The sequence below is a fragment of the Panicum virgatum genome, chromosome 1K (genome assembly GCF_016808335.1).
Source record: "Panicum virgatum strain AP13 chromosome 1K, P.virgatum_v5, whole genome shotgun sequence".
Lineage (NCBI taxonomy): Eukaryota > Viridiplantae > Streptophyta > Magnoliopsida > Poales > Poaceae > Panicum > Panicum virgatum.
The window spans coordinates 39,254,309-39,278,930 of record NC_053136.1 but is presented as its reverse complement, the minus strand read 5'-3'; the positions used below and the strand labels follow the sequence as shown (position 1 = coordinate 39,278,930).

The following is a 24,622-nucleotide window of genomic DNA, read 5'->3' as shown; positions in this document are numbered from 1 at the left end:
GACTGGCAAATGAGTTCAAAAAAAAAAGAGAGACTGGATAATGGGCCTCCACAAATAGGCCCACTACCTACACGCGGAGGAGCCCAATGACCTAGGGTTTCCACCTTTACGCCGCCGCGCACATATAAATACCGCGACCAAACCCTCTCCTCCATTCTTCGCCCGCCGCCCTCCCCCAGCCCCCGAGCCGAAGCCGCGCATCGCACCGCCCCGTTCCAATGGCGCCGACGTCGAAGCTCTCGCAGGGCATCAAGAGGGCGTCGCGGTCGCACGCGTACCACCGCCGGGGGCTGTGGGCCATCAAGGCCAAGCACGGCGGCTCCTTCCCCAAGGCCGGGAAGCTCGCCGCCGCCGCGGAGCCCAAGTTCTACCCTGCCGACGATGTCAAGCCCCGCGTTCCCAGCACCCGCAAGCCTAAGCCTACCAAACTCAGGTGCCCCATCACCCCTGCAAGCGGCAGCCGGCGCGGTGTTCGTGTTCATTTGTGCGGAGATTTGACCCGAATCGGGCCTTCGTTTGTGCAGGTCCACCATCACCCCCGGGACGGTGCTGATCCTGCTCGCTGGGCGCTTCATGGGCAAGAGAGTGGTGTTCCTCAAGCAGCTCAAGTCTGGCCTCCTCCTCATCTCTGGTGAGCTCGCTTCTTCCTTCGGTGTGGTTCGCTGTTGGTTGGTGTGCTTTTGCCCTCAAATCACATTTAACTGCTGACTAGTGTTGATGTACGGTTCTATAGATAGGCAAAGTTTTGTAGGTGATTGCTGGTCAGTGATCTGTAAGCTGTTGCGGGCTGTGTTAGTTTGTCTCACGCTTGTGGGTTTTTTTTTTGCCTAGGTTTTTAATTTTTTTGGAGATGTCATCTCATTTATCATAAATAAAAATGAATTCGTGGTTCATTTCGCAAGTACTGTACATTTTCTTGAATAGGTGAATTGAGTGTTAAGGAATTCATTTGGAGTCAATACTCGAGACACTTGAACATGTTAACATTGTGCCTTATGTTTCTGATCTAAGTTTGGTGGGATGTAAGGTTGAGTGGCATGTGCAAGTATTGCATAGATTATTTTTAAGATGTTAGAGTAAATAAAACGTTTTATATACAGGCTAGATATTCTCTTTCTTAGTTGCATTTGAACAGCTGGAAACTTATTGGTGTATTTAGCAGTGGAAATTGAAACTTGTCTCTTGAATGCACGTTTTATGAAAGTTGCTTTAGTTTGAAGTTCAACAAATTATCAACTGCTCCCTTTGTTGGACAGGAAGGAAGGAAGTTAAACTTAGTAAATTGATAGTGTTAACTGTTGCAAACTTGCAATCCAGCAGTTTCTAAACTTGGTATGTTGCTCTTGATAGTGTAACCTTATTTTTAATGTTCATGTTGTCCTTATAGGGCCTTTCAAGATAAATGGAGTACCAATCCGCCGTGTGAACCAGACCTACGTTGTTGCTACATCCACCAAGGTTGACATCTCTGGTGTTGATGTTGCGAAGTTTGACGACAAGTACTTTGCCAGGGAAAAGAAGCAGAAGTCTAAAAAGACTGAGGGCGACCTTTTTGAGACAGAGAAGGAGGTAGGTGTCCAAGCTCCTTAATTGTTTCATTGGCTCATTTGCAATCTGTTTTGATCCATGTGATAATTACCCTACCTGGTATGTTGAATCTGCAGGCTTCAAAGTCTCTGCCTGACTTCAAGAAGGATGACCAGAAGGCTGTGGATGCTGCTCTGATCAAGGCTATTGAGGCTGTCCCAGACCTGAAAACCTACATTGGTGCCCGGTTCTCTCTCAGGGATGGTGACAAGCCCCATGAGATGGTCTTCTAAATTTAGTTTTGGAGTTCTGAAGAAGTCGTTTTGCCTATTGTGCTCCTGTACTGAGTTTTGTACTCCTGGTAGCGGACCTTTGATCCCTATTGAAGTCTGCCTGTCAAATATTATGAGAAGATTTAAGAAAGTTTTATCCCTAGTTGTGGTTTATGATTGTGTTATCAGCTGGGTCCATCGAGTTATAATTCACGGCATCCCATTTTGTTTGAATTGCTCAATATTTGTTTATATTGTCATTTGAGTGCCTAAACTTACCCGGTACCGCCTACATTTTCTTGAGTGATGGTTTAGGGTTTTTAGAATTGGAATGGTGGGTGCTTGCTTTTGATGATCAATGATATGCATGACACTCCGATTCTGAAGTTTTTGGCTGTTAAATTGAAGTCGACAATAGGTTGTAGCAAACGAATTGTAAGAGAAGCTGCTTTCAAATCTTCGATTTGTATTGTGACATCTTGCGTATGAAACTAAAAAAAGGCATTGATATGTTATTGTGTAATTGAAAATTTTAACTTGGGTCCAAACCAAAAAAGTCTTATATTTTGGAACAAAGGGGGTAGCAGATAACTAAATAATCCCAGTCCTTTCCTTGCTTTCAGTTTACTATTTTCACTTCTTCCTACAAGCTTTCACATATTTTGCCCCAATCTGTAGTGGTTTAACACATGTTCACCTCATTACTGTGTAGTCTTTCCCGATCTGAGCCGTGCATAGCTGTTGCCTTTCTGGTTTCCTTCCACCTTTTTGAATCAATTTCTATGTAAAAAATTCAATCGAAATTTCAAGTTTGCAGTTAGGCCCTGTTTAGTTTTCAAAAAAAATTTTACAGTATCCGTCACATCGAATGTTCGGACACATGCATTGAACATTAAATGTAGTTGAAAAAATAATTAATTATCTAGTGTAATTGATTAGTACGAGATGAATCTTTTAAGCTTAATTAGTCTATGATTGGATATTATTTGTCAAGTAACAACGAAATGTGATACAGTACCAAAACCGATAATTTTTCACCAATAAAATAAACTGAGCCTTAGACTTTAAATCGAGTGCAGTCTCGCAATTTTCCCATAAAAAAAAGGAACACGTTTTCCTTGATCGACTAAGCCACATTTGCGTTTTGCGGAGAGGCGCCGCGCGAGCTGCATTTCCAGTCTCTTTTTCACAACTCCTTTTTTTTTTTGGCGGGAACAGAATCCAACCCTAACCGAGTGGCGCCATCACTTCGCCGTTGCCCATGGACAAGTTCCTCGTGGCGGCGCCGCCTCATTCCAGCGAGGAGCCCGCGCCGCCGCCGCCGCCTCCAAGGTGCTCCGCGGCCCCCAAGGGCCACACCCCATAGGTTTCTCACTGCTCACTGAACCACCGTTGATCCGCAGGAGACACCGGTGGAGGCGCATCGCAGTGGAGCTGGACGGCCGCATCGACGCCAGGTTCCGGCACCGGGAGTCGCGCCTCCTCCTCGATTCCTTCGCCGAGGTTCCATATTCTTGAAGCGGAAAGCTGATCTCGTTTTGATTTGGCTCTGTTGTTGCGTTTGGTTGGGATTATTAGTAGCATGGCTTAAGAAACAAGATGTGAAGCTCTCCATCTTTGCTCGAAAAATAAAATGTTCAAGTGGATAGTGGAATTACGGGGAAGATCTGCCCGTTTCAATGCCAAAGTAGAGCATAAAGCTACTGTGATCAAAGAGAAATATCTTTATGTTGTCGCAATACTTTGGTTCCTTGTGATTTATGACTTCACAGTTTGTACTGGTGACTCCTAAGGTTCTTAAGTGTCAATGACTATACTCTGGGACTAGGATTTAGATACAAACTCTGGAAAAAGGATAATGAAGGGACATCATATTCTGTTTGGTTCTTACGTTGCAATATACTTTTTAATCTTGACTTATTTACTCTGCTTTACTTTTATCTTGACAAGATTGGAGCCTTTGATCACAAGTATTACATGCATGGCGAGGAACGGTGTCAGACATATGTATGCTGTTTGTTAATTTGAGTTTTACTTGTAAATTGTAATGCCAAACCACGATACTTCATCCAACTGACGGGTTTACTATTGTTGCTCCTATCAGGTGGATCGAATGATTAGTGCTTCAACTATGAATTTTCATCCAGCAAGGTCTGCCTTTCTCTTTATAGTTCTTTGTAGCATTACTTTATATGATTTAGAGTCATGTTATGGTCACCTTCCTACAGTTGCATTTTAACATTTCGTAGCAATATGTACTTATTAGATGGGCTGATAAACATTTACTACTGTATTTGGACAGGGAGGGTATTTCAGCAATAGAGTTTGATAAAAAGGTAATACGCATACTCTGTCCAAATCTAATTTTTTTCTGGTTTATCATGACTACCAGTTCCAACTCATTCACAACAGATCTTTGGGCATAAATTTGTGGCACGAGAAATATTAAAGCATCCTCATTTGTGATTTTAGCTGTGCAGGGAATCTACCTTGCATCAGTGACATTCTCAGGATGTCTGACCGTGCATGACTTTGAGACTTTATACTGCTCCATATATGGCCGATCATGCAGTAAGTTAAAACTAGAACAATGATGATCTCTTTTCTAATTCATATTGTCCTCTAGTTAAAATTGCTTTTCTCTTCGAAATTCCTATCTTCATGTGATAAAGAAATTGGAGATCTGGTTAAAAACCTGATTTTTCTAGAACACAGATGTACTTCTGCACCTTTTGCTAAATTCCTGCCATAGAATTTGTGTATCCACAGCGCACCCCAAAGTTAAAATGGTGACACCCTTGAATATTCCAAAATGTGGGAGAATTGGCACTGCAGATCTTTTTGCAAAGCTGTTATAATTTGTTCTTAGCCTATAGCTTCAGGTCTTATAATGATTTTGCATTAAGTCTATTTTTTTTTCTTGGTAGGTATCCCAGATGACTCATCAAATTATGTGCTCCATATATCTAACCGAATCCCCCTAAATGCTGTCCGATGGAATCCAGAAAACCAAGATGAGGTACGCAGCATATTTATTCTTAATAAAATTGGAATATTTATGAGTTCATTTGGTTTCTATATATTTTAATGATGAACAAATCTGCTGCAGATTGCTTGCACATCAAGTCAGAGTGATAAAGTTTTCCTCTTTGATATTGGATATGTCTCATCTGCACCAACTGAAGTAAGCCCTTCAACGTTGTTCTTCACAAGTGCTTCACAATTTTACTCAAGGATACTTTTGAAACATGCCTGCTGTTGGTTTACTAGCAAATCATATATCATCATTTCCCTTTTCTTTCTATTTCTAAATTATTATCAAACTGAATGATGTCTCTTACTTTATTCACTTTGTTTTTTTCTCATTATTTTTTATTAGTATTGTAGCTGCATGATGTACAAAAAAATTTATAAATACTGCTGCGGGTCTGAACCAGAGATAAGGTAGACGTGCTTCCATCAGTATGTACAATAATTGAAATTCATCCATGTAAAAGAAAAGATTTCTAAAAAATATCTCGAAGTACATTTCTAAATATTGCAGATCTTTGTACATTAGAAGGAATTGTTGCATTACTTATTAAATCTTTTCTGTGCACCCATATCATTTTGATTCTGAGTTATTATTATTTTAGGTTTTGCAGAAAGGCAAATCCAAGTTTCCTGCACTCTACTCTGAATCCCGCAAGAGTTTGACTGATATAGCTTTTAGTTCAGATGATAAGTCGCGGTAGGTAACATTTTCATGATTATTCACCTGTTTATGCCATCAAAGATGCATCTGGAAAAACAGGAAATAATTAAAGAGAACTGCTCCAGTACCCACTAAAAATTTGCACGAATCTTGAGGCATCTTTAATTAATTGATCAATTTTATTTCGTGTACCTCCTGAGCCTGGGCCGACCCCTGTCCACCCCTGCCAGCCAAGTCCAAATCCTTCGTAGTCCATCCATGTTGATTAAATCGACAATTCAAACGTAGTTGCAAGTGTGATTTTTCATTTCACGGTGACACATTTGCTCGCTGCATAGTCGCGTGGAGGAGCGGCAGTGTTGGCTGGCCGCTTGACGTCCTCATCCTTCTCGGGCAGCTCAAGACTGGACATGCAGATGTCCACCTACCACTGGCCGCCGGTCTGGAGATTCCTCGACATCGTGGGCTGCGACACTGTGGATGAGCTTGGGACTGCAGCGACACAGGCCTTTGAACTGTTAGGAGTATAGATTCCTTACGTATACGTTAGCCCTCGTTGTGTACTCCTCATGTACTCATATATGTTGCCCTCATGGGGCTATTATCGAATACAATCCTATTCATAACATATACCTTGCTCTTTGTGCCCGTAAGTTGCTGAATTCATGGATTCGTGATAGTTTTGTGGAGTCCAGTTTGCCAGACCTAAATATACCGGGCGTGTGCTGCACTCCTCTCACGTTGCCAGGAATCGGCTTGGTATAACATGAAAGATGAGGCCATGCTCCAGCTGTCCTGTAGAAGCGGCTTGCCAGCTTGAGTTCCGTCTCGATCTAATCAGGATTCATGAGGATATGAATCGGGCTGGGTTAGTACCTAAGATTAAATTAATAATGTGATTAGTTACCATTGTGAAGCTAAAGAAACCTGGACTGCTAAACATGATGTATTATGAAAGTGGGTTATCGAAAAACAGATAGCATGTAGTTTCTGCTGATGGTGCCTGTTGGTTTATTAACTGAAATGTGTTCATTTTTTGTGGTGTTGGTTTGTAAAGTGAAGAATAAAGATTAACCGTTTTAACTGTTTTACTTGTGTGCTTGGAATGTTGTTATCAATATCTCAGTGGTATTTGAAATGTAAAAGTACCAATGTGCCAAACAAATCTTCGTCTTGTTGGAAATATGCATGGAATTTGCACTTATTAGTTCTCTTGATATAGGATATTTGCATCGGGCCTTTATGGGGCAGTGTACATGTGGGACAGGCGCTCAAGTAAGACACACTGCCTTGAGTTTATGGCACCACCAGAGTCTCAGTTCAACACTGTCAAGCTAAGTGTAGATAGTCGGGTATGCTAACTCTTATATTTGTTATATCTATATTATGAATCTCTTGTACTAAACCTGAAGTTGCATAACTTGTTATGATGAACCTAACACTAAAGAATTATATTTAAGAAAACAAAGGCTTTTCTAGCTGTTTTTGCTTGTTTTTTATGCTATGCATATTTTCTGTTTAATATACTCTATGCATTTTTCTGTTATCTTTGCTGGGTCATCTTATTTACACCCTTTCTGCTAACTTGAGGACTTAATTATTCTTTTAAACTCTGGGACATCCCATAGATGGGCACTTACATTTGTTTTACAGACTGTGCTTGGTGCAACTAAAAATGGCACAATTCATGTTTGGGATCTACGGGGAGGGAGGACGTCGGGTGCTTTTCAAAGCCACAATGAGGTGGGTTCAGTTGTTCACCAGATTAACTTGTTGTATGCACCACACGAGATTCTGCAGTCTTTTACACCTTGCTTTGGCAGATCTAGCTTTGAAGTCATGCTAGCTAATGCCCTGTATCGCCCAATAGTTGCTTTAACCCATCTTATTATGTACTGAAAAACCCATAGCACAAGCGGTTTAAAGGTGCCAAAAAGAAAAGAATTACTGATTCTCAGGGAGATTAAACCAAAGAATCTTCAATCCAGTGAAACCTAGTCATGATTGGTTCAGAACCATGGGATGTTATATGCAATATTTTTAATTTAGAAAACATAAAGAATCCTATGATTTTCAAGGACTAACTAATAGAATATAGTGTGGTCCAAATAAATTTAATAAGCTATCAAACATCAGAAGCTTTTACTTTATATTTTATGGAATTGCACAGGCTAGTTGATCTAGCTTATTTATTAGTTTGAATAGAACGATGTAATCACACTTTACTGCCATCTATTCTGTAGATAAATTCATGCCAACCTTTTCATGCAGTAATGTAGAGCAGTATTGACACATGAGGGTTTGTTTTCTTGCTAATTTTTTTTTAGGTTCAACAATTATCATCAGTGAAGGTGTCAACATTGTTGGGCAAAATTGCATCACTAAAGGTACATAGAAGAAAAGACTTATTATTATGGACTTATCTGCTAAAAGAATTAGTGTACATATTTCAACTCTTGGAGGCACATTTGCGCCTTTTGTGTACCCATCATATAATGAGAATTTACTTATTAAAGGAATCCCCATACTTATTAACTACTTAAATGGAATTTATAATTGCATCACAGTGCTAAAGTTGAAAACATCCAAAATGTTGAAGACAAGGGTATTTACATTTGGAGGCATACTCCAAAGGAGTACCTTTGTCCTATTCCTCAAAAGAGGACATCCTAAGGCCAGGCATGGGAACCAAGATTTCCTACTGATCTGTTCAGCTTCCTAATTGAAGTTCACATGCAAGTTATGATTCGATGAAATGCATGCAATGCAAGTTACTTGGCACATATTTGTTATAGACCTTCTGAATTTTGGAATGAGTGTCATTTCTTAATTCTTATCTGCTGAGAATACAACTTCATGTTCATTCCATCCTTATTTTTTGAACCTCCTGAATCCATTTCAATCACCGTGACTACCCATCTTCTCTCAAAAAGTATCTTCTTACCACTTCCTTGAGCCAATAATTTGAAAACATTTTTTTGGGATACATTTTTAAACATCCAAAACCATCATATACCCTCCTATTTGAAATATTGTTTTTCTTATATCAGGTTACATGATGTAACATGAAATGTGCTTTAATTTTTTACATTAATAATGATTCATAAAGCTTGGAAACATTTTCAATTTGAAGCATATCTTCTGTAAATCATTGTTTTGGCATTAATATTTTCAGGAACAATCGAACATTGTTTCAAGCCCAATTCTGTCAATAGACTTCAATCCTAGTTGCTCATATCAATTGGCCTTCCATCTTGATGATGGCTGGTAAGTATCTCAGATTTTACCTCATGATTTTATTAGAAAATTTCCATATATGATATTATATCCTTTCAAGTCCTCATACTAGTCTATGATAACTATTCCACTCATTTTAAATGCAATGCTATGCATCACTATGGGCCAGATCTCAATGAATATCTGCTATGCACATCCCATGTTAGGTCTGGAGTCTTGAATATTAACAACCTCAGCGTGACTCACCTGCACTGCCCTCCTCCTGCTTGGTTGTAAGTATTCCGCTATGTTTTCACCCCAAGCCTTGGTGCCTACAAATATTCTTGATTGAAGTATGCCTTTTCTAGTAGGAACTAATTGTTTTGCGGTACTCTTCCTTCTCATTTAATAGGGAGAGCACAGACTTGGTATTTCAAAAACAGCTAAGAAAACCAACCTGGCTGCCGACATCTTCAGTAAGTATACTGTAGAGCACCATAAATTTTAGCACCTGCAAGGTTTTTTCTTAAAACTTAAGTCTTAAGAGATATTGGGTTGTGAGGCAAAGTAAATTTGTTAATGCTGATTAATGAGCTGTTAACTACTGTGAATTTTCCTTGATTTTAAGGAATTTTATGCACATTATATGATTACTTTCCAGATTTATGCAGTTGGATCTTCCTCATATGATGGAATTTATCTACTGGATTTTCATCCAGATACAACCTCTGCATGCCATGTGGACAAGTAAGCTGCTCTTTTCTTTATCTTTGTTTCCGGGTTATTCACCTATCATTTTCTCCCTGGGCATATTATTTTTTTATCAAACCCATTTAATTGCAAGCTATTTACAATCGTTTCCTCTTCTGATTTCCACTTATCAGAGAGGAAACAAGAGGCCTCGAGGAAAATCAACCTGTGGAAAACAGGCTTGTCCCTTTATCCCAAAGGGTGCTTTCTTGTGCAGCCCATCCACTCAGCCACACCATAATTGCCGGTACACAGGTTGGTTTCCTATTTTCCATGGTAAAGTGCTCATACATAATCTGATTGTGCAAGTGTCAACTGTCAAGACATAGTGAATAGTGAAAATATGTATATGCCGAATAATACTGTGTGTTCATATTTGTATAGAATTGATGAATAACATCCGTATGGATCCCATCAATTTTAGTGAGATTAAAAAAACTGACCATCTGATTTACCTCTGCAGTACTCATCATTGCTTGTAATATCACAAAAACACGAGACTATCAGAAATCTGGAGTCATGAATGCCTGCTGTTTCCTCCATTTCAAGCAGCATCTCCAACTGTACATTTATAGCATTGCAGCAGTGTTTGCTCATTTCCATCCTATGCTAAAGAATTGTATGCAGCATGGAGACCTTGCTGGTGCCACAGAGGCTTCAGATCTAGTTGGCCCGTCACCAGATAGCAGATATCTGTAGGCCATCACAGCCTACAAAATTCAACATGCTGCCAGTAATCTACTTCGAAGATCTGATGAACACAGCCATTCATACAAATGCCGTTGATGCAATGATGCTGCATACCAGGATACCTTCATGGCATGCTTGATGCTTCCAGGGGACGGATGGTGTCCTTGCTTGTAATTACCATTTGTTCCTTATTTCGTCCGACATGAGTTATGCCATGTAACTGGGTTGTACCTGTGCAACTTGTTCAATTATGTACATGATGTCATGATCTCTGCTTTTCTCTGAATTCTTTTACCGGTTTTCCATCTCTAGATGTGCCCTGAGGCCTCCCTTAAACTGCAAGGTTGAGTTGCAGAGTGTGAGCAAGATTTAAGTTGCAGAGCTGTAATAAGCTAGGGCATGTTGTGACTTGTGCACCTCTGAACTTCCGTAGGCGTATCGCTGTTCCTAATGTTTTCCTTCGTCAGTTCATGAGAGATGCACTTTGTGTTCATCTCCCTTAGACCAGGGATGAGTTGCAAGCAAATTTCTTCATGACTCCAAAGTGTCCAGTTCCACGGCAAATAGGTTCGTCGCTGTATCAATGTCAAGGACACCTGCGTTACTTAAAGTGAAGCCAAGAACGAATTGTGATTATTTAAAGGCGAAGAAATATGCCACCCTTCGATTCGGAACTCTGATAGCATCAGCTTCTGCGGCGCTGATCCATCTGAAGTTGTGTTCTGTCCAGGTCCAGATTCCCATGGGAAGGTGCGCCCTGGTGCTGGTGGTGCGGCCGTCTCGGCGACCTCGAGGATTGACAGAGCAACCATCATGGCGCAACAGCATGTCAGCATCCGTAGCACTATAACGGCAGGAGATACCGGAGTGGTACGAGCAATTCGATTGGTCCTGACGAGGGGAGGACTCGATCAGAGTATCTGACTCTGATGGCAACGCGACGCAGCAAACTGCCAGTAGGCAGCTCCGATCCCCCAGGAGCTGTGAATCACCGGAGCATGCAATCGTCATTCGACTACGGTTTACAGCAACTGCACGAGGGCCGTTTTCTGCCCCGAGTAACTCCTACACTTAAGCTATTCATCACAACATCCCCTAGAGGCCAAGATGTGGTCTCTGAAATGCAATGCATTGCGCATTAAGAAAATGAACACCGTCGTTCTACTAAGATCCAATAATCTGTCCTACTGCTACGTAGTGAGGCCACATATTTTACAAACAAAAAGACGTACAACAGAGGTAAGGAAGAGAAGACGCACAAATGAAGTTTTACTGCACTAAGCTTACAATGGCAAGTTTATCCATAGATAATCATGCCCTGAAGCGCTATAGAGCCCCTCCCAAGCCCCAACCCTCCTACCAGGGTCCTCAAGCAGAGAACCAGGAAAACACCCTCAGCAAAACTGAGCAGGCACCATGCTTCTTAGCTGATATCTTGCTAAGAAAGCAGCAGATAGAAGAGAATCATTGCTGTGCTGAGCAGGGTTCAGCTCATCGCATTGACATCAGGGTGCGCCTCTGGACAGCCGCCTTGGAAGGCTGAGTGGCCTCTGGAGTTTCCTTCAGTCGTTGGCTAACCATCTTTTCGATCGTCTCTATTGATCTGGACAGTTTCTTCTCCATTAGATCAGCGAGAGCTGAATCATTTGGTTTGGATGAAACTGTGTGTAAGGAGCAGTCAGAAGGAGAGGAAGTCACCACCAGCTTGCCCTTGGTCACAGAAGTTGTGAGGTTTGCAACAACTGAAGTTGAGCCAGGATCAGGGACAGCAGCAATCTGTGTTTCCTGCGCTTGTAGTGTGATTTGAGGATCATTCTGTTCTTGTACTGGAGTTGTTGGATCCACCGATTGTGAAGAATCTTCAATCCATTGGATCTGCTGCCGAGCCGTAGCATCCTGTAGTAGATTTCTTCTCTCAAGAGCCTGCAAATTGCAATTAATAAAGGAGCTGATTAACTGAGAAAAATAACTTGATGCATCTGTATTAGGTATGTATATGCCTATATGGTTTCTTTGTACAGTAACAGTGGAAAACAAATTTCAAGCACATTAGCAAACAAAAGTATGAACTATCTTTAAGAAGTGAAAGGTACCTCATGTGAGGCAAATAATTATACAGAGGAACAAACAAACTTTGATGAACACAAAGCAAAAGTTGCTGAGAAAACCTAAATTAACTATCAATGTGGTAAGCAACACTGGCTCTGTCTTGATCTACAAAACAGTGACTGCATGTATATTAATTCTCTACCTGGCAGAAGTATAATTACTTATCTGCAGAAAAAGAATCCATTTTCAATGAATATCATATTAGCCTTCTATAACTTCAAATAAAAAAAATTATATTGTGTATACACGACGTCATAAAGATACTTCCATAGTACTAGCCTAGAAGATGATTAGATGATTGAACTAGTAAAAGATCAAAACTTAAGAAAAGTTGCAAATATAATACTCTAGCAGATATCTTGAATAAATCAAAAAATGATATGAGCACTCTACAGATAAATACTCCCTCCATCCATTTTTGATTGATATATTTTCATGTGGCACAATGACCAAGATTACAAGTGTGCTTATCAATCTACTATCCTTTATTGAGGGATACTTCTCGTTTCACGCACCGCAGCTAACATTGGAAACCGTCAGACTAATCAAATTGCGAAGAGAAAGTGAAATGAGTTATTGCGTTGGGGAAACTCCGAGGTGGAGACTAAATACATCAATCAAATTTGGATTTCTCAATTTTGGTAATATATCTATCAAAATTGGATGGAGGGAGTATGAAATGAATATGCAAATATACTGAATGGATGCATGTATGTGATTTTACATTTTTACTCTGATCTGAATATGAAAATATCCTGAATGGACATCTCAGAAGCGAGGAAAGGGAGGCAAACATAGGTTTGATAGGCTATCGCAAATAAGGTCCTCAATACAAGTGTTCAATACAAATAAAGTTGTTGGTGAACTCTTCAAATATACTTAGCTTGATACAACATTACAACTTATGGTGATATATGAGACAAAAAAAACTCTGAAATGTGCAGCTTTATTGAGTCTTTAGCTTCTGCAATGTAGCCTGCATTTCATGAACCTCTAACATGATAGGTTGTTCAGTCTACATGATACTTGATTACTGACACAATAGAAGATTGAAAAGCAAGAAATTTAACATAGATTAAATGGCGAGAACCAAATTTTAAAAATTGACCTTATTACTCAATAAAACTTTCTCCAGTTCTAAGCACATTTAAATTGCTTCCTACCTAAAACTGAGAATAGCAAGATCCAAGCGTACAGAGCAATAAGGGTGCTCGTAATAACCCGAACCAATTATTATCATGTCATTTGAATTACACTGACTCTTTGTGGTTGGTCACTGCACTAAGCTCTAAGCATGAAAGGTAGCTTGCTTGACCACATTTCATGATACTGGCATTCTCACTCAAGCTATTGGGACATGGATATTGTCATATAATACACCAAAATGTGTAAGGCGCTACATGAGTCCTGCAAGGGTTTTTAGATTCTTAACACCAACTCCACTTCAGAACCTACTTTGGTATCAAGGACATTCTAACATTGTAGCATAGCATATATTATAGAACAGATCAAGCACTATGTACAACTACAACATAACCATAAAACTAACATTGCACAGAATAATCACATGAATAGTCCAAGGAAACTTGTCTGCACCTTTACGATAGATGTGATGTCACGGAGTGGGGTCCTTGGGTACCAGTCAGGCAGTGGACTCCTCTTTGGTGCAGCTTTCACAGCCCCAGCTGGTGGCACATTCTCCTTGTTGCTCAATGGTGTCCGGGCCCGTCGAGCCAGCGGCTTGATGGTGCACTTTGCCACCACAATTCCCGGAAATGCTACCCTCCTGATAACGAACCCACCACCAGAGTGGTTGGCAAGCACCGGCCTGCTGGCAATCCGCACTTGAGGCATCTCGTAGTTCTGCAAAAAAGCTTTTATAGCGGAGCAGTGAGACACTGATGCATGACCCACCAACGAGATGCATGAACACGCCAACAAAATTGACTCATGAATCACAGTTTTTCTTGATGCCTCGATTTCTGTTGCCCTTCTCTTGGATCTATGAAAGAAATTATCAGTGCCCTGAGCCCTGTTGCTTTTCCCCTGGATCCACGAAAGAAATTTCCTGATGAACTCGGCAAAGTGAAATCCAGAGCGCGCGTGAACAAACAGTTCACCAAAATCTACACACCTATTTGCTTGGCCCTTGCTACGCCTTCTCCCAATGTCAACGCGTACCTTCGACTCTGCGATACCTGCAAGAAAGCCGCAAGGCAAACGAGGCCAACAGATCAGACAAGACCTCAAGAAAACCATCAGTGACATCATGACCATCCGGTCCCCGATCGTTCTGCCCACATTCCTACTCTAATCAGTCACACCTCCCCAGCGATCGAGACCAAAACAACCCACGACATGCAACAGAACAAAGCGATTGGGTCCGAAGCAGAAACATCCCCCCAAAGAACCAACCAGAGTCTTTCAAAAAAAAAAAAGAACCAGCCAGCCGAATCCCCCTGCATTTCGTCGATTGTCACCTAGAACAGGCGCCCCCCGCTCCTGATCCGACTCCGAAGTCCGAACCCCTTACCCTTCCGCAGATCTGCAGCAACAGAACCGTGAGAAAACCCGCATCATCACCAAACCGCTCGAAAAAAAAACAGAATGCAAGCACACAGCCGCCGGGGAACAGCAGGAAACACCTCACGATCTGCTCCGCTCCTCTCCCGCCCGCGCCGATCCGGTCCCCGCGGCCACTACTCCCCGCGATACAGCCCTGCTTCGGGTGGGATTCCTGGGCGGATTCCCTAGGGTTTGCGCCTGGGTGGAGGTGGCTGCTGGCCACGGGGAACCTCGCTAGCGTGGGGTGAGGACTGAGGAGGGGGGGGGGGGGGGGATGCGGAGGGAGCGGGATCCTTTTAGCCTGCTCGATTTGAAATGGCGAGGCGGACAACGAGATGCCCGGTGTACGGAGCGCATGGTGGACCGAGAGCCGCATCCGGATGTCCGTGTGACGACGCGCGATGGATGGACGGACAGGATGGCTCCGGTGTATGGGCCTGGTGGGCGCGGCCGGATCGGGCCGGGGCCACGGCGCGTTCGGCGGGGTCGCGGCGGTGGGCGCCGTCCCGAATTCGAAATTCATGGGCGGCTGGGCCGTTGGCCTTGGCTTGGCAGAGGTCGGAGACGGAGCGGTTAGGTGAACATTAAAAAAAAAACTCGGACGCGTCAGGGTAAGACTTTCATAAGGTATTGTGATTAACGCTCATGCAGGTCGAGAAAATTCTCGAACCCCCACTCCACCCATACACAGCAGAATCGTAGCTCCGCGCGAGACTGGGCCGGCCTTAGAGCAAGAATTATAGCAAGCTGAGAGCTAAATCCTACGTAGAGGAGAGAGAGAGGAGAAGAGAGATAAGAAAGTGGCCAAGTGGGCTCTCTGCTTACCGCCGGTTGAAGCGGGCGGATTAATCGGTGCTCGTGTGGAGGGCAACAGCCCGCTCGCAGCCTGCAGTGGGCGCTGAAGCCGGCGCATGCGCGTGTACCCAGCCGGCCGGCGGGCTGCATTATTAGCGCTGCACTTAGACATGCGCGGATGAGGAGATATTTTTTTTTCAAAGTAAAAGAAAAATTGAATAGTCAAGTGATTGTGAATTTGTGATAGCTCTAATCGTTCCTCCATGTTGGATTGATCATCTTCTCGCGCACTGACATCCTATTCCTGTCGGTTTTGATGTCTTGGAAGTGGAGTGGTATGTCAAATGTGCAAGAGAAGCATTGACTGCTGATGCTGAAGGCAACATCTCCAGTCACCATATCTACCGCAAGTTCAAAAGTCCAAGCTGTATTCTATATTCAAAACAAATTTCAGATAGTTTCGAGAAAAAAAACAAATGTCAGATAGTTTCGGGAAAACAACAAATTTTAGATAACTTAACCATGTTGCAGCCAACCAAAAAAATGTACGGAAAACATTTCAGTTCCTAACCCAGTTGCAGATTTGTATGACAGGCTGACAGTAGCCTAACCCATGTCCAAGCAGCAAGTAAATGATCCATCGCCACACAAATTGCCAAGCCTGCAAGACAACACAAGATATGAAGCACCATCATCTCAGGGAGCAATTGAGAAATGATGCTTCTGACTAAAATACTTCTCCTAATTAATCTTCCTAATCAGTTTCCTAGTTAATCTTCACAGCAGCAGGGGCGCATCATATCCAACTTATTATCTGTATGATGTGCAATATGCTTTAAGAAGCAATGCAATGTTTCCCTCAAAAGAAAAAAAGCGCAAAGCAATGCAATGTAGCCATAGTGCCACGAACAAATCATTTGACAAGAAAGTGCCAACAAAACTTGGCGATAGAAATATTCAAGCTGTCAAAGTAATGGTCCACCGTTTTTTTCATTGGGATCAATATCTGTCACGTAATTTGGTTTTATCATTGGATGGACTACATTACTGATACAAAAGGATTAGTAATGTCACAAACAAAATGACTGCACAGCAGTGATTCATGTTCCAGTAAAAACGTAGAGAAGGCTATTCACAGTTGAAGCTATAAACGTAGAGAAACTGCAGTGACCGTATATGCCCTCAAGCAGAGAGCTAGGTAAGCCCTGTACCCCAGGTCCTCAAGCAGAGAACTCCTAGTCACGCGAGACTGACAAAATTGGTTAGGATTAGCGGCTAAGAAAGCTGCAGACGATAGGAAACCATGCAGAGCAGAGCTTCCTCAGCTTATCGCATGGACATCAGGATGCGCCTTTGGACGACCCTCTTGGAAGGCTGAGCGGCCTTCGGAGTTTTCTTCAGGTTTCGCCTCACCATCTTCTCGATCTGCTCTATCGAGCTGGACAGTTTCTTCTCCATGAGATCAGAGAGAGCTGGATCATTTGGTTTGGATGGAGTGGCCTGCAAGGAGCAGTTAGATGGAGAAGATGTCTTCAGCTTGCCAACAGCTTGAGTTTCCTCAGTTGTTGGCGTGCTTTCTGCTTGTACTGGAGTTATTGGATCCACAGAAGAATCTTCTGTCCAATGGATCAGCTGTCGAGCCGCAGCATCCTGTAGGCGACTTCTCCTCTCAAGAGCCTGCAAGTTTCGCAGTTAGTACCTCAGTAGATCTCTAAGGGAACATAACTCAGTGCATCTTAACTAGGTATGCATCTAGGGAACGTATTAGGTGCAAACCAACCTCTCCGTGCAAACTATGGAAACTTCAATCTGGGCCATCGGATCAACATCCAAGGATTGGGTAATCACACTTTTGCAAATCCCCCCTCCCACCCCCCTACGCCCCTCCCCTTGGGTGTTGATCCGATGGCCCAGATTGAAGTTTCTATAGTTTGCACGGAGAGGTTGGTTTGCACCTAATATGTTCCCATGCATCTAACATTCAAACAAATATTATGTTCCTCCGTCCCTGTGGTCGAGTTATTATCCTGCCTACTCTGAACAATGGACAAAAAGTTTTTGACCCACTTTACAAATAGCAGTATAAAACTACCTCTAATAGACTAATAGGTTTCTAAAAAAGCGCATTACGGACAAATGATGACTGCAAATGAACCACAATTTTCTGAACATGAGGCAAAGTTTGCTGAGAATCTAAATTACTGTCAAAATGGAAAGCAATATTTTATTTGATAGAATGGAAAGCAATATTGCCTACATGTATGGGTACTAATTCATACCTCACAAGCATGCTTATTTTATCTGCACAATATTTCAGTTGAACACAATAAGATCACTTTTAATAGTTTCAACAATTCCATTATCAGCACATAAAACTAGCATAGTCATGAAGATATTTTCATAATACAAGTCATGAAGATGACAAAACCAGCAAAACAGTGACAAAGGATGACATTCGATCAAATATATGGAATGGATTGAATTGTTCTGCATATAATGCTTAACTGAAGATGCAGTCAAAACCAAATAAGTCTGTGATTATAGGAATCTCAGTTTTATTAGGTCACGCTAAATGAATGGATATTCGGCAGCAATGAAGACAGGCCATTTCAAATAAGATCCTCTACAGCTGAATTAAAATTTTATCAACTTTTAAACATGAACATGTATATAACCTTTGGTCACAAATCCACTCTTTATAGTGAAGCTAGATCATTAGCGCCAATCGTTGTATGTCGTAACACATCTTAACAGAACAGGATGACGTGTGGAGCATTGCAATTGCAGTGGATAGTTTCTACCCAAACAAGCACAGCAATTCAGCCATGCATGCAACAAGTGGACCTCTAATATCAGACTAATTTACTCGCTATTATGAACCTATACCCTAAATGCCAATTGTTGTATCTCGTACACATACTTCTTAACAGAACAGACTGACTTGTGCAATTTTGTAGTTGCAGCGCATAATTTCTACAACCAAACAAGCACAGCAATACAGTCAGGCGATAAGTGAACCTCTAATACAATTGGTTAAATATTCAAGCTCTAATATACTGGGGTTAATATGACCATAAGGGAACATGAAGTAAATGGATTCAGATAAAAAATTGGCCTGCTCACTGGACCATTCTTTGAATATTGCCAGGCACCTAAAGTTGAATATGTCTAGTTACAACTTACAAGCAAGACATAACAAAAGAGAATAGGTTATGCCTTGTACGAAAACTGTTACTAGGTCATTTGAATTATAAGAATCTTTTGATATGAATCACAATATCACACTAATGATAAAAGGTAAGGCTTGGCTCATTGAGTACTATACTAACGCTCCAAGATTTGGAGCGCTCCCGTTCGCTCTGGCCCCACGTGGGGTCCGGGTACTGTTCATGTGGGGCCTGGTACTGTTCATGGCCCCGTGTACTGTTTAAGTGGGGCCTGCGTGGACCCGGGTACTGTTTAAGTGGGGCCCACGCGTACTGTTTAAGTGGGCCCGCATACTATTCAAGTGGGGCCCGCGTATAAAATATATTTAATTTTTTATATAAAAAATAATATGATTTTGTATACTGCGTTCACATGTAGTAGCTCTACTGTTTGTATACTACAAAGTGGGAGCCACACCATTTGCGACCCATGCACATTTAATGTGCCCCACTTAATGGACTCACGGTACTATTAGGTGTCTTTATCATTTGAAAAAAACATCAATGATGATTTCGTATGCAAAATATAAAATAAATTTAACTTTTCCTATATATATGAAAATAATAACTTAGTACACCACGTTCATCTACGATAGCTCTAATACTTTTTATAATTTGTTTCCCATACATAAATTCAAAAAATAGGATCAATTATTCTTTCATCACTAATTTTATACGTTACTCTGTCAGCTATTTTTACTCACACCTAAAAATCAACGGATTTCTAAAAAAAAAGTTATACTGTGCTTAGATGACCATTATGATAGCATAAAATATCTAAATTTAATATTGGATTGAGTACAACAAAATATAAATTTATGTTTCATCATTCTTTTCAAGTTAATATCTTTCAAATAGACGCGCATCGCGCGTCAACCGGCCTAGTTCCTTTAATCTACACTCAGACTACTTTGGTAACCGTTAACCAGGATTTCGAATTCAGCGACTAACGTCAACTCAACATTGGAACATTGTGGCATATCGTAGAGTACAGTTCGTGCACCAAATACAACAGAACAATAGAACTCGAAATGGTCATGGCAGGTACATAATTAAGGGATTGCATACACTATAAGTAAATAGTTCATCACCTTGACTATTGATGTGATGTCACGGAGTGGGGTCCTTGGGTACCAGTCAGGTAAGAGGCTCCTCCTCTTTGGTGCAGTCCACCCCACTGGTGGCACATTCTCCTTGTTGCTGGACGGTGTACGGGCCTGCCGAGCCAGCGGCTTGACAGCACCCTTCACCAGCACAGCTCCTGGCGATGCCACCCTCCTGATAAAGTACCCACCACCAGAGATGTCGGCGAGGGCCGGCCTGGTAGCACTCCTCACTTCAGGCATCTTGTAGTTCTGCAAGAATTTTATATAGCACATCAGTGATGCAAGATTCATATAAATGCCTCATCGGATCAATAAATGGGCGCAGGAATCACAATTTTCTTACAGCTATTCTGCTCTTGTTCTGTTCTTGGTGTGAGTCCTGTTGTTCTTCTCCTGACTACGCACGAAATTTCTCCTGTATCCATACAATAATTATTTGGACGAAATTGGCAAGTAGAATTCAGAGATATCATGGACAACTAATGCAACCCCCCCAAAAAATACACACTTCTTGTTCGGTCCAGATCTGGCTTCTACTCTTCCCTACGACTCTAAGATGCCTACCTCCTGCAAGAACAACGCAGCGCAGACAAGACCCATGGATAAGCATCGTCAGTATGAAGAAATTGCCTCAAGAAACATCCGAACTACCTAATCCGCGATCTTTCTACCTCAATCCGCTACCTCCTCAGGGATTCGCACATAAAGAACCCAAAGAAACGCTTCTGAAGAGAGCGATTGGGGGCGAAGGCGAACCAGCAAAATCAACCCAAAGAACCAACCAAATCCCCATCCCTACCCGCTTCGCGATTCTTACCTCTGGTAGATTCCCGCGCCGCTCAGAGTCCCACACGCCAAACCTTGCCCTTCCGCAGACCTGCAAGGAAAGAACCAGAGGAAACCGCCATCACCAAACAGCTCGGAAAATCGCAACAAAACCAAACCTCCCCAAAATCCTCCAAGAAGCCGCAGAGTTACTCACGATTAGCTCGGCTCCTCCCTGATCTGCGCCGGTCCGATCCCCGCGACGACTACTCCCTACGATACAGCCCCGATTTGGGTGGAATTTCTGGGTAGATTTCCTAGGGTTCGTGCGTGCCCTGGTGGTGCTATGCTACGGCTCTAAATGGTTTTTGGGGAGGGCGACGCGCCGCCGCCGGCGTGGGTTTTAACGGGTTCGAAATTGGCGAGAGCAGCATCCGGGCGTCCGTTTGTTCCAGCGAGCGAGATGGACGGATGGGATGGTTTCGGTGTATGGACCCCGGCGCGCGGGGTGCGGGGTTTCGAATTTTTTGACCGTTAGGCTCGACGGGTCGCTCTCTGTCTCCGATCAGATCAGGCCGGTGATGCCGTGATGGTTGGTTTGCCTCTGTTCCATGTTGGGAGCTTGATTTCGATGATTGGCAGCGGATCTTATTTTTCAGAGCTCTTTCCATTTCAGTTGAAATAGGCCAGCCGAACGGTGTGATTGTAGATCATTTCATTTCACTTCAAATTACCTAGATTCTGTTTGTCGGCGATACTACCAACAACATTTTCCAGGGCTTCAAAGTTTTTGGATCCTTCTTACCAGGCGGCCCACACTGGCATATATTACATTTATTTTCTGGATCCTTCAAAATATTTGCATTTCAAGGGAACTAATTTAAATTTGGAACGCAAGGAGAAGTTTGGGAGCTTCGGTTGTCCTCCTCTGGTACTAAAAATTTGTCTTCCCAGACTCTCTGAACTCTTTGATACCGAAATTTATGAATATCTAATTAAGAACCCATTGGAGCACCATTCTAAAGTAATTATCTAAGTGCATATCAGTTGCAAATCTAAGATTTCATGTTAGGTTGGTGTAAGCATCTAGGCCCTTAAGGGTTGTTTCGGTGATTAATGACAATCATTACTATGCCTAATGAGTTTGTGCAGCTTAATGAAATATTATTGCTCATTGGATCATATGTTAAAGAGCCCCCTCAATTTCATTATTCAAAAAGGCGATCTCGGTATTCAACTCAAGTATATAACAAGACTAAGGATCTTTCAGTCCTAACTGTCGCAGGGTTGAGAAGGACACTTAGGTTAGTATAGGTTTTATAGTTTTATAGAGGTCGCACTATTAAGAGGGGTTAAGGCCAAGTAATTTGAGCACGGACATGGTCAATCAAAAATGGATGCACACTATGGTCACTCAGGTTCTTAGAAGTTCAAATAAGTGGCTTTTAACTTATATCTCAAGAATATTTGGATGTCATTCAAGACTCAAATCAAAAAAAGTCTATACACCGGTTTAACCGACGACTCCAATTTTCTATACGTCGGTTAAACACAGTTATTAGAGTCTGGACAAGTACATACACCGGATCAACCGACAATATTTGAAAATTAACATCGGTGCAGTTGTCCAGAACGTTGGTTTTTCCAGGGATTTCTAAGGTTATACTCACCGGTTAAACTGACGATGGATTTGAGTTAGCGTCGGTGCAGTTGTCTAGAGAGTTGGTTTTTCAGTTGATCAGTGGACAACTACACTCACCGGTTAAACCGATGATACGTCGGTTAAATTGCCCAAGTTGTAACGGCTAGTTTTCCAAATGGACAGTTTACATTCATCGGTTAAACCGACGATGACTTTTGGAGGGTCGTCGGATTAACCGGCGTTGCGTACTTTTCTGGCAGCTTTTCTCCAACGGCTCTATCCACGTGAGCTGGCTATATATACCCCTCCAATGGGTCATTTTGAACTCTCTTGACACCAGGCAACATTCATACACTCATACTATTGTTGAGAGCCACCTTGAGCTTCATATTTCACTCATTTGATCATTCAATCATCCAAGAAGCAAGACTAAGGACTTGAGTAGAGAGAAGCTTGTGTGCATCCATTCTTGGTGATCGGTTCTTGCTCAAGTGAAGGCCCTAACTTTTTACTCTTGGTGATTGGCAGCACCTAGGCGATCTTGGTGATTGAGGTGTTTCTTTCGGAGCTTGCCAAGTCAATTGTGGGAGCCCGAAGAAGATTGTACGTGGCTTGAGCTCTACCACACCGGGATGGTGAACGGAGACTCTTAGTGAGCACCCTTGTCTCGGTGACTTGGGAGGTGACAAGACTCTTAGTGAGTGTCACAACGTGGATTAGGGGTGTGTGCCAATACATCGACACAACGGGAAAAAATCCGATCGTCTCTTGCCCACTCTTTACATTCAAGCACTTACTTTCATGCAATTATTCATGTGCTTGACCCTAGAGATCATAACTTAGTTCTACCTTACTTAGTTTCATATCTTGTTGTATCCTTTATAGCTTGTGTAGTTTGCTTAGTTAGCCGATTGGTGAATTGAGCCTTATTAGTATTGCATAGGTTAAAGTTGCTTTATTTTGTTTTAGAAATTTGAAAAAGGTCCAATTCACCCCCCCTCTTGGTTCATCGATCCTTACAGTTGGTCCAATAGAACAATATTTTAAATATTTTAGTGAACAAGTCAATTTAATATGATAAAGATGTTAGTTTCTCATTTTTTACTTTCTCAATTTATTTATCAATTGCTATATACAAGAAAATAATTAATAACTATTTTTTCTAGTAATAATAAATAAGATCAAATATGAAAAATTGAGAAGGTGAAGCTCTTTGGGCCAAATTTTAAAGTGGGCCAGGGCCCACCCAGCCCACACCCTAGATCCTCCCATGGTGCATATAATCTTCAAATTAATTATGCCATTATGAAACTACCAAAATTACAGTATAAAGATCTTTCTCCTTGTTCCAGTCATGGTGTATATACTTAGTAGCATCAAAGCCCAACATTCTTATCTAGCTAATAAAGATGAGAAACAATCATGTGCACAGGAAGATAAGCACGCAGTTGTTTGCCGACTCAAAAATGTAATGAAATGTTCCAAATGATAATGCATCATGAAAACGGAGTGATAATAATGAGAATCCATCGATGAACCACACCGACTAGTTTTTCCTAATAGATAGCCATGGGATTACAAAACATAAAAAATGGACTCGAATCCTAGAGGTTGCGGTATTTGACCTTCTAGCCAACAATGCCACTATTATGTCGGGTTGTTGTGCTTTTGGACATCCTCTTAAGTTGCAGGTTTATTTCATCTTTGTCTGGTAAATTTATTCTCGATGCCTCCTAAGTACAAACCAAGCTGTGGGCTGTGTTATCGAATTTGAAAGTAGAGTATGTGAGGATTACGGGAAGAAGAAGAGGAGACCCAACATCGATGACCATGAAGTTGGAGCACTTAAAAGTCACCGGTAAGAGTGTCCGTGCTAACGCTAGGGTGCATTTCAGAAGTGCAAAAAACAACACGTGATCCATAGTCTAAAATGGGAAACATATGTTTCACACGAAGGAGATGTAACATAGAGTTATTAGTTATTATATTGATAGTAAGTGTGCTCGCACTAACACTAAAGGTGCATTTCAGATATACAAAAGAGAACACATGATCTATAGTCCAAATTGAGAAATATATATTTGACACAAAGGAGATGTAACATAGAGTTATTATGTTGATTATGTAACCATATTCATAGAGCAAAATCAAATTTAAAATTTTAAAACTAATTATTTTCTCATAATTTTAAAATTTTCTTAACATTAATTTTCTTGCCAGGAAATTTAGTATAGGAAAAACAAATGATTAGTTTTCTAAATTAAATAAAATGGTTCTATGTATGT

At 41.7% G+C, this 24,622-nt stretch overlaps 4 protein-coding genes across 15 annotated transcripts; 2 read left to right on the top strand and 2 right to left on the bottom strand.

Annotated features, from left to right (window-relative positions):
* Positions 1-147: 147 nt before the first annotated feature.
* LOC120706901 (60S ribosomal protein L6-3-like) lies at positions 148-2,033 on the top strand. The gene is made up of 4 exons (XM_039991652.1): positions 148-433; positions 525-631; positions 1,388-1,569; positions 1,665-2,033. Exons 1-4 carry the CDS (start codon positions 219-221, stop codon positions 1,818-1,820), a joined length of 660 nt encoding a protein of 219 aa, XP_039847586.1. The 5' UTR covers positions 148-218; the 3' UTR covers positions 1,821-2,033.
* A 945-nt stretch (positions 2,034-2,978) lies between these two features.
* Positions 2,979-10,559, top strand: LOC120706886. Of its 2 annotated transcripts, none has more exons than XM_039991642.1 (18): positions 2,979-3,131; positions 3,203-3,302; positions 3,750-3,806; positions 3,904-3,950; positions 4,102-4,135; positions 4,280-4,370; positions 4,727-4,818; positions 4,909-4,983; positions 5,435-5,529; positions 6,716-6,845; positions 7,147-7,236; positions 7,821-7,880; positions 8,669-8,760; positions 8,937-9,002; positions 9,122-9,185; positions 9,371-9,456; positions 9,594-9,714; positions 10,075-10,559. In XM_039991642.1, the coding sequence occupies exons 1-18, from the start codon at positions 3,061-3,063 to the stop codon at positions 10,156-10,158; spliced, it is 1,455 nt and encodes a 484-aa protein (XP_039847576.1). In that variant the 5' UTR covers positions 2,979-3,060; the 3' UTR covers positions 10,159-10,559. The 2 variants fall into 2 exon arrangements, with proteins under 2 accessions (XP_039847576.1, XP_039847580.1); XM_039991646.1 differs by having other exon boundaries at positions 9,923-10,559.
* A 721-nt stretch (positions 10,560-11,280) lies between these two features.
* Positions 11,281-15,104, bottom strand: LOC120706827 (protein POLYCHOME-like). 10 transcript variants are annotated; one of them, XM_039991575.1, is made up of 6 exons: positions 14,904-15,104; positions 14,739-14,803; positions 14,393-14,456; positions 14,211-14,304; positions 13,855-14,121; positions 11,281-12,072 (listed from the first exon to the last, which is right to left on the bottom strand). In XM_039991575.1, exons 5-6 carry the CDS (start codon positions 14,110-14,112, stop codon positions 11,641-11,643), a joined length of 690 nt encoding a protein of 229 aa, XP_039847509.1. In that variant the 5' UTR covers positions 14,113-14,121; positions 14,211-14,304; positions 14,393-14,456; positions 14,739-14,803; positions 14,904-15,104; the 3' UTR covers positions 11,281-11,640. The 10 variants fall into 10 exon arrangements, with proteins under 10 accessions (XP_039847509.1, XP_039847504.1, XP_039847492.1 ...); XM_039991570.1 differs by having other exon boundaries at positions 13,855-14,132; positions 14,218-14,304; XM_039991558.1 differs by having other exon boundaries at positions 14,218-14,304.
* A 1,470-nt stretch (positions 15,105-16,574) lies between these two features.
* On the bottom strand, positions 16,575-21,076 carry LOC120706875 (protein GIGAS CELL1-like). Of its 2 annotated transcripts, XM_039991633.1 has the most exons (6): positions 20,913-21,076; positions 20,748-20,807; positions 20,439-20,497; positions 20,274-20,345; positions 19,916-20,179; positions 16,575-17,295 (listed from the first exon to the last, which is right to left on the bottom strand). In XM_039991633.1, the coding sequence occupies exons 5-6, from the start codon at positions 20,168-20,170 to the stop codon at positions 16,945-16,947; spliced, it is 606 nt and encodes a 201-aa protein (XP_039847567.1). In that variant the 5' UTR covers positions 20,171-20,179; positions 20,274-20,345; positions 20,439-20,497; positions 20,748-20,807; positions 20,913-21,076; the 3' UTR covers positions 16,575-16,944. The 2 variants fall into 2 exon arrangements, with proteins under 2 accessions (XP_039847567.1, XP_039847560.1); XM_039991626.1 differs by lacking the exon at positions 20,439-20,497.
* Between the last annotated feature and the right edge of the window lie 3,546 nt (positions 21,077-24,622).

Excerpts from the sequence above, each read along its gene's own strand:
- LOC120706901 (XM_039991652.1), top strand. The coding sequence starts at position 219 with ATGGCGCCGACGTCGAAGCTCTCGCAGGGCATCAAGAGGGCGTCGCGG. Across the intron at positions 434-524 it reads CCTAAGCCTACCAAACTCAG|GTCCACCATCACCCCCGGGA; the intron begins GTGCCCCATCAC and ends TCGTTTGTGCAG. Across the intron at positions 632-1,387 it reads TGGCCTCCTCCTCATCTCTG|GGCCTTTCAAGATAAATGGA; the intron begins GTGAGCTCGCTT and ends TTGTCCTTATAG.
- LOC120706886 (XM_039991642.1), top strand. The coding sequence starts at position 3,061 with ATGGACAAGTTCCTCGTGGCGGCGCCGCCTCATTCCAGCGAGGAGCCC. Across the intron at positions 4,136-4,279 it reads CAATAGAGTTTGATAAAAAG|GGAATCTACCTTGCATCAGT; the intron begins GTAATACGCATA and ends TTAGCTGTGCAG. Across the intron at positions 4,819-4,908 it reads ATCCAGAAAACCAAGATGAG|ATTGCTTGCACATCAAGTCA; the intron begins GTACGCAGCATA and ends AATCTGCTGCAG.
- LOC120706827 (XM_039991575.1), bottom strand. The coding sequence starts at position 14,112 with ATGCCTCAAGTGCGGATTGCCAGCAGGCCGGTGCTTGCCAACCACTCT. Across the intron at positions 12,073-13,854 it reads ACATCACATCTATCGTAAAG|GCTCTTGAGAGAAGAAATCT; the intron begins GTGCAGACAAGT and ends TGCAATTTGCAG.
- LOC120706875 (XM_039991633.1), bottom strand. The coding sequence starts at position 20,170 with ATGCCTGAAGTGAGGAGTGCTACCAGGCCGGCCCTCGCCGACATCTCT. Across the intron at positions 17,296-19,915 it reads ACATCACATCAATAGTCAAG|GCTCTTGAGAGGAGAAGTCG; the intron begins GTGATGAACTAT and ends CGAAACTTGCAG.